This window comes from Salvelinus sp. IW2-2015, linkage group LG20 (genome assembly GCF_002910315.2).
Source record: "Salvelinus sp. IW2-2015 linkage group LG20, ASM291031v2, whole genome shotgun sequence".
NCBI lineage: Eukaryota > Metazoa > Chordata > Actinopteri > Salmoniformes > Salmonidae > Salvelinus > Salvelinus sp. IW2-2015.
In genome coordinates, this window is record NC_036860.1 from 1,978,265 (window position 1) to 1,986,385 (window position 8,121).

General features: G+C 44.1%; 1 protein-coding gene across 1 annotated transcript; it reads left to right on the forward strand.

Annotated features, from left to right (window-relative positions):
- The first annotated feature begins 3,829 nt into the window (after nucleotides 1-3,829).
- LOC111982068 (E3 SUMO-protein ligase ZBED1) lies at nucleotides 3,830-6,689 on the forward strand. The gene is made up of 3 exons (XM_024013605.3): nucleotides 3,830-3,916; nucleotides 4,477-4,821; nucleotides 4,938-6,689. The coding sequence occupies exons 2-3, from the start codon at nucleotides 4,485-4,487 to the stop codon at nucleotides 6,545-6,547; spliced, it is 1,947 nt and encodes a 648-aa protein (XP_023869373.1). The 5' UTR covers nucleotides 3,830-3,916; nucleotides 4,477-4,484; the 3' UTR covers nucleotides 6,548-6,689.
- Nucleotides 6,690-8,121: the final 1,432 nt, after the last annotated feature.

The window sequence follows — 8,121 nt, forward strand, 5'->3', positions numbered from 1 at the left end:
ACGGGTGTTGTATGTGGAGGATGAGGGCTGCAGAAGAAATCTCAGATGGGGGGGGGGGGGGGGGGTGAGGCCTAAGAGGGTTTTATAAATAAGCATCAACCAGTGGGTCTTGCGACAGGTATACAGAGATGACCGGTTTACAGAAGAGTATAGAGTGCAGTGATATGTCCTATAAGGAGCATTGGTAACAAATCTGATGTCTGAATGGTTAAGAACATCTAGCTGCTTGAGAGCACCCTTACCTGACAATCTATAAATTACGTCTCCGTAATCTAGCATGGGTAGAATGGTCCTCTGAATCAGGTCCTCCGGAAGTTTCGTTTTCCTCGCTCAGCTGCCCGCAGCCCTGTTCTGTACCCTCGCAATGAGTCACTCAGCCACAGAGCAGGAGGGGAGCGTAGAACTGGCAGGAAGAAAAGGGGACAGTGCGAGTCATAGGATGCAGAAAGGGAAGAAAGTAGGTTCGAAGAGGCAGAATCAGGAGACAGGAGGGAGAAGGATGGAGCAGAAGGGAGACATGATAGGTTAGAAGAGGACAGAGTAGTGGCAGAGAGAGAGAGCAAAGATTGCGACGGTGCATGACCATCTGGGTAGGGGTTGAGTGGTTAGGGTTGAAGAAAAGGGTGACAGAAAAGGAAACAAAGTAGTGATCAGAGACCTGGAGGGGGGTTGCAGTGAGATTAGTAGGCGAGCGGCCTCTAGTAAAGATGAAGTCAAGCGTATTGCCTGCCTTGTGAGTTGGAGGGGATTGGGAAAGGGTGAGGTGAAAAGAGGCAAGGAYGGGAAAGAAGGGCAGCATAGGCTGAGATGAACTCTGTGTTCTTGACCGCAGATCGGCAGTTCCAAACGCTGCCAGAGACCCAGAATTTTACATGTGTTGTGCACGCAGGGTACACTAAATTAGAAGGGTTGAAGCCAAGGGGTGGGGAGCYTCTTTAACGTCTACAGAGATTTTGAAAACACACACATAGTTGGCAAAGCTACTAAAGAGCAAAATGAGATCATCTGTAAATAACTAGCAAAAAGACAGTACTAGACCACAACAGATAAAGACAAAAAATAAATATACTTATCACTCCTGGAGATATCAGGAGTCCTCTAGATATAGAATGAAGCACTTGACTCTAATAGGTAAAACCTTGTTTGAAGAGTTGTGTACTGTGCTCAAGTGAGTTATGTATGGAATAGCACTGTGTAGGTGTATCTCATAGGTTATTAGAGTATGCAATAAAAAAAATATGATTTTGATAGCGCAGTGAGGGTGGGGGAGATTAGTCCTCAGAGGGAATCCTGAGCGCTGCCTCCCGAACTTAGCCTTAAGATGCTTTTGCGAAACGGCCCAGGTTAGTAGAAAAATATAGGGCAGCGTTTTCCATTAGCCAATCTGTAACGTTGACTATAGAGCCATCATATATCGGCCTTACAAGGCGTAGCTTTAGGGCATATCCATCTAAAAGGACCCATGAGCACCAACATGTGAAGTTCATAGGAGCATATCAAATTGTGTGTCAAATGAAAGCTACACTACATGGCCAAATGTATGTGGACACCTGCCCGTCGAACATCTCATTCCAAAATCATGGGCGTTAATATGGAGTTGGTCCGCCCTTTGGTGCTATAACAGCCTCCAGTCTTCTGGGAAGGCTTTCCACAAGATGTTGGAACATTGCTGTGGGGACTTGCTTCCATTCAGCCACAAGAGCATTAGTGAGGTTGGGCACTYATGTTGGGCGATTAGGCCTGGCTCGCAGTCAGCTTTCAAATCAAATCACATTTTATTAGTCACATGCACTGAATACAACGTAGACCTTACAGTGAAATGCTTACTTACGAGCCCCTAACCAACAATGCAGTTAAAAAAAAAGTTAAAAAAATACGGATAAGAATAAGAAATAAAAGTAACAAGTAATTAAAGAGCAGCAGTAAAATAACAATAGCGAGACAATGTGCGGGGGCACCGGTTACTTGAGGTAATATGTACATGTGGGTAGAGTTATTAAAGTGACATTCATAGATTATAACAACAGAGAGTAGCAGCGGTGTAAAAGAGGGGGATGGGGGGCAATGCAAATAGTCTGGGTAGCCATTGGGGGTAGAAGCTGTTTAGAAGCCTCTTGGACCTAGACTTGGCGCTCCGGTACTGCTTGCTGTGCGGTAGCAGAGAGAACAGTCTATGACTAGGGTGGCTGGAGTCTTTGACAATTTTTAGGGCCTTCCTCTGACACCGCCTGGTGTAGAGGTCCTGGGTGGCAGGAAGCTTYGCCCCAGTGATGTACTGGGCCGTTCGCACTACCCTCTGTAGTGCCTTGCGGTCGGAGGCCGAGCAGTTGCCATACCAGGCAGTGATGCAACCAGTCAGGATGCTCACGATGGTGCAGCTGTAGAACCTTTTGAGGATCTGAGGACCCATGCCAAATCTTTTCAGTCTCCTAAGGGGGAATAGGTTTTGTCGTGCCCTCTTCACGACAATTCATCCCAAAGGTTTTCGATGGGGTTGAGGTCAGGGCTCTGTGCAGGCCAGTCAATTTCTTCCACATCGATCTCGACAAACAATTTCTGTATGGACCTCGCTTTATGCACGGGGGCATTGTCATGCTGAAACAGGAGAGGGCCTTCTCCAAACTGTTGCCACAACGTTGGAAGCACAGAATAATCTAGAATGTCAATGCATGCTGTAGCATTAAGATTTCCCTTTCCATAATAATGCTTTTCTGTATTGTACAGATCAGGAACCCATGATGTAATTCTGTTACCTTAATTCCGTTACCGGATGTAAATCCACTTCACCTACTGTAATTCAATAACCAAATGAAATGTATTCAAACTCAAGGTGTCATGTCATAGCTGACATCCCATTCTTTCTACAGACATCTTTGAATTTTAATTCGGAGCAGATATATATTTTTTAAACATGGTCGCATAAAAAAACMGAGGGAAATTTTACCATAATTCTGTTACCAAACTTTGCATCTGCACAGTTCTTCCAGTGAATGTGCTTTTGTGAAATGTTCTGTGTAAATTGTTAAAAGTAGTCATTGTGCAAAGAATTGTATGGTTTGTTAAACTTTGAAATCAATGTTTTTTGTTAGGAATACATTTTAAAGTGAAAAATCTTAGTCAAAGCCTAATTCCCTTATCATGGAATTCCCAGCCTATAGGGTCTGGGTTGAGCAGTCCCAGCACATAGACTAACTGTGACAAAAGTTTACAATACAGACTGTCAATAGATGTCAATAGATTAATGAAAATTAATATACTTGAAACTAAGATTTGAAACAACTTTTTCTAATGTCAGAAAAGACATGGGACACGTTTGAGTAGTAAGGCAAAAGACAAGTCAAGGAGTGAAGTCGGTGCATCTGTGACATCCGAAAGTTGGACACTAATGTGGTATTCCAACAGCAAGGCTCAGATCAACATGGAAGTGTTGATAAAGAAAGTTTCATTACAATGTCGAAATAAACATGGTTCCAAACCCCATATTACACACTCACAAACTGAAATCATATGTGTGTTCATTGTACAATCAATTACTGTTTCAGTCATGTCTTTGGTCACATTCAGGTGGGTCAAACAACACTGTATTGACTGGTTGACACTAGAGCCTGCCATAATTCAGGCGATGGCTGCAGGATGAAGTTGGTGAAGAGCATATGCAGAAACTTGCTGTCGACTGCAGTCAAAACTTAATGATCTTTGATCACATGATTTCTGTAAAGTTAATGCAGTCGACATGTAGGCGCTAGACGGACAATGTTATCCCCATAATGTAACTCACTTTGAAAGGCGGTGACCATCGGACTTGACATAAAGTCGGAGGTGACGTAATTCTGCGACGTACATCATCAAACCGCGCGCTCAGAAGCACACAGCGCTCAATGACTATATTTTACATTCATACGAATAATCAAAGAAGGTAAGTTAATATTTGCAACCACGCACTCCTGTTGTTTTAAAATAAAATGACGATGCCAAACACAGACACAACGCTAGCTACTTGTGCGACATTTACCTTGTCCAGCAGACCTAAGCCTTGCTCAACATACCCACACAGTTAGCTAACGTTAACTAGTTACTAGCACCATAGCATTAGAATGGATCTCTATGGCTAGTACAGACCTAAACGTGTGAACCCCATCATGTCAGCTGAAGGTGTAACGTTGTGACTTCCAATCCTGATCCTTTTATTTCATTTTCTGCCATGTTTGAGGTTTATGTTTGTCATGTTTGAGCTAGCTACAAACAAGCGCTGTTCAGATTAGTAGAAATGTAACGTTAGCTAGATTTCCAGCTTTTCCTTCGTATTGTAAATCACGCCCACTACACATTTTCTAATAACGTTACACGTAGCCCACACAAGCCTAATTATTTACACCTAGTAACAGTTGTTTCCCATCAGCAACCAAAATAATTTCGATCTGTTTACTACATTGCTGCGGCAAGATGATTGATGAAGTTGTTTATTTTATTTTGCAGGCCAGACGATGACTGAGTTTAAGAGAGCCTTCTCACTGGTGTGGGACCACTTCACTCTAGTGACACCCAATAAGGTCCAGTGCGCCCTCTGTTCACAACGGCTTAGCTTCAACAAAAACACCTCCGCCATGTTAAGGCACCTACGATCAAGGCACCCAAGCGAGGCTTGGTACAGCAACTCAACATCTGGAGCCCACTCAAGCACAAGCAACTCAACATCTGGAGTCCACTCAACGTTCTCTAACTCAATAATTACTAGTTCTGGAGTCCACTCATCGTTCTCTGGTACTACAGGACTAAACTCAATGTTTACAAACAATGCTGCTGCTGGACACCACATCCAAGGTATGTTTCCTTTAGGATTGATGGTTTCATCCTGTTTCAATCAATTATTATATTTAGATTAGCATTCATTGTACATCTAATTCAATTTGAATTGATTATACTGTTTTATTTCACAGTCAGGACCACCAGACAAGAGGACCTGGATGATGCCCTAGTCAACATGTTGGTTAAAGACACCCAGCCATTTTCAGTAGTCGAGGAAGAGGGATTCYCTGCTTTCGTCCAAAAGCTAGACCCAAGCTACAATCTTCCAAACAAGCAAGCYCTGAAGAAAATGGTGGGGTCTCGGTGTGAATTCATCAATGATAATGTTGTWTCTCAGATGGTAATTTCTGACTTTGTCAGCCTGACTTCGGACATGTGGACATCTATAGACAAGCACAGTTACATTTCAGTGACAGGGCATTTGGTAGCAGAAAATGCCCAGTTATCCACTTTCCTCCTTGGGATTTCTAAGCTGCCTGAAAACCACAAAGTGATCCACATTGAGGAGGCCAAAAACCAACTGGTGGCGAGCTGGGGTCTCCACAGCAGGGTTGCTGCATTTGTCACAGAGAACAGCGAAAATATGGTAGCCACGGTTCAGAAACTAGGAATCCTCCAGTTGCCCTCTTTTGCACACGTCCTGAACCTTGTGATTAAGAGGTCCATGGAGGCTACTTTGGAGCTGCAGGACATCCGCTCCCAAGCGCGAGCTATCGTGGCTTTCTTCAAGTCGAATCAGAACGCAGAGATGAGGTTAGCCGAGGTGCAGGGGCAGCTAGGCAGGCCGGAGCAGAAGCTGATCCAGGAAGTGGACTCGAGATGGAACAGTAGCTTTTCTATGCTGGAACGRYTCTTTGATCAGAGGGAGTCMGTGGCTGCTGCTCTCAGCACCCTGGACACGGACATCATCCCTCTGGGATCTGCTGACTACGAGGTCATCCACCAGTGTCTCGGAGTGCTGGGTTCCTTCAACCAGGCCACAGCTGAGCTCGCCTCAGAGAAACGCGTCTCGGCCTCCAAGGTCATTCCTCTTGTCCGGATGCTGAAGATAACACTTGAGAAGAAGCACGGTGCCATCATACACCCTACGGCTACACAGCTGGCGTCTAACCTACAGAGGGAGCTTCAGATGAGCTGCAGTATGGTGGAGACCGAGCCAATCCTGGCTCTCTCTGCTCTCCTAGACCCGCGCTTTAAAATGTTGGCCTTRGGGAACCAAGGCTACGCTCAGGAGGCGGTGAAGCTCCTCACCTCCGAGTGCGCCTCGTTAATCCGGATAAATCCGGACAAGGACGACACTCTGCCGCCGTCCACCACCGGGTCGACGACGCCCTCCACGACATCACCCCACACCTCCTGGGCAATGGAAACCGCTTCCGTCTCCATGGCAACATCTCCGTCTAAGTCCCACGATGGGGGTCTGTGGGAGATGTTTGACAGTAAAGTGGGCGAGACACAGAGTGTTCAGAGCAGCACGGCAGACGCAGCGGTGGAGGTACAACACTACCTCAGTGACCCGTACCTGAACCGAGTGGAGAACCCCATGCACTACTGGGAGAAGCACTCCAAGGTGTACCCGCACCTGTTCCAGCTGGCTCGGAAATACCTCAGCGTTCCCGCRTCGTCTGTGCCATGCGAGCGCATATTCACCAAAGCTGGAGATGTGTTCAATAAAAAGAGGAGTTGCCTCAGTATGAAGGCTGTAGAGCAGATAATGCTGTTGAATAAAGGTCTAGTATAGCGCAAGCAGCATACTATCCACAGTGCTTCTCATGCTGTTTGGCCTGTATGTAATGGACTATTAAATGTACCAAATGCATTGTAATGTATTGTTCCTGGTTTGTGTATAAAGTATGTTAAAATATACTTTTTTTTAAAGAGAAGTGGTCTTCTACATTTTGAACATTTGTCAGTAGGCCATTTATCCACTAGAGGGCAGTGCTGCACTGCCTAACAACCGGCAGAATCAAAGTTTATTTGTCACGTGTGCCGAATACAACAGGTGTAGACCTTACAGTGAAATGCTTACTTACAGGCTCGAACCAATAGTGCAAAAAATGGTATTAGGTGAACAATAGGTAAGTAAAGAAATAGAACAGCAGTAAAAAGACAGGCTATATACAGTGGCGAGGCTACATACAAACACCGGTTAGTCAGGCTGATTGAGGTAGTATGTACATGTAGATATGGTTTAAGTGACTATTCATATATGATGAACAGAGAGTAGCAGTAGCGTAAAAGAGGGGTTGGCGGGTGGTGGGTGGCAGGACACTGCAGATATCCCGGTTTGCCAATGTGCGGGAGCACTGGTTGGTTTATGGCTCTCAATTACATTTTATTTATTACTGGGTGGACTGAATTCAATATTGCCTATACATCACTATAAGTGTTAAAAAAATATTTTAAAACATATTTAAAAATCACTGAATACTATTTTGCATTGTCATGTAATCGTGATGGTTGTTGTGCAAAGTGCAATTGATGTTATTTTACATTCATATCATCACGTATGGAGTTCTCTTGATGCTTTTTGAGTGCTTTTTAAGGTCAAGAAAATATTATTTAACTTCTGATGGTTTATCCAATGCATATTGATGCAGTTGGGGATGATGCTGAATGGCATTTTCACTGGAGGTACCTTAGTGATGTATGCAAGTCAGACAAGGAAGTCTGTAGCTGGTATACGACTTACAATTGACACTTATAAAGGGCAATGTGCGTTTGAAAAGGTTCGTGTTTGAAAATTAAGAGGGGAAAATTGCTTGGAGGCAATCCACAGTTTTTTTATTTAACTAGGAAAGTCAGTTAAGATCAAATTCTTATTTACAATGATGGCCTAACCCAGACAACACTGGGCTAATTGTGCACTGCCCTATGGGACTCCCATTCACAGCCAGATGTGATGCAGCCTGGATTTGAACCAGTTATTGCAGTGATACCTCTTACACTGAGATGGAGTGTCTTAGATCACTGTGCCACTCAAGAGCCCAAGTTTGAAATGGCAACAGGTGAATAAATGAAGTGGTTGCCAAGGAGACCTCAAATGGCTACCCAGACTATTTGCCAAGGGAACTGTTGTTGAGCCAGTCATTAAAAAGTAAGGAGCACACATTAATAATGGATTTTCAATTTACTCTTAAAACGATACATATTTCACAGACCTTTACTGTAATATGTAAGCTCAATGGGAAGGCCATTGTAAAAATGTGTACAAGAATACTTCATATTTGTCAGTGACAATAGCATTTTGGTTGGGATGACAAGTTTTTACTATGTAAAAATCCTGGAAGACTGCTCTGAATGCTGTTGAGCTTC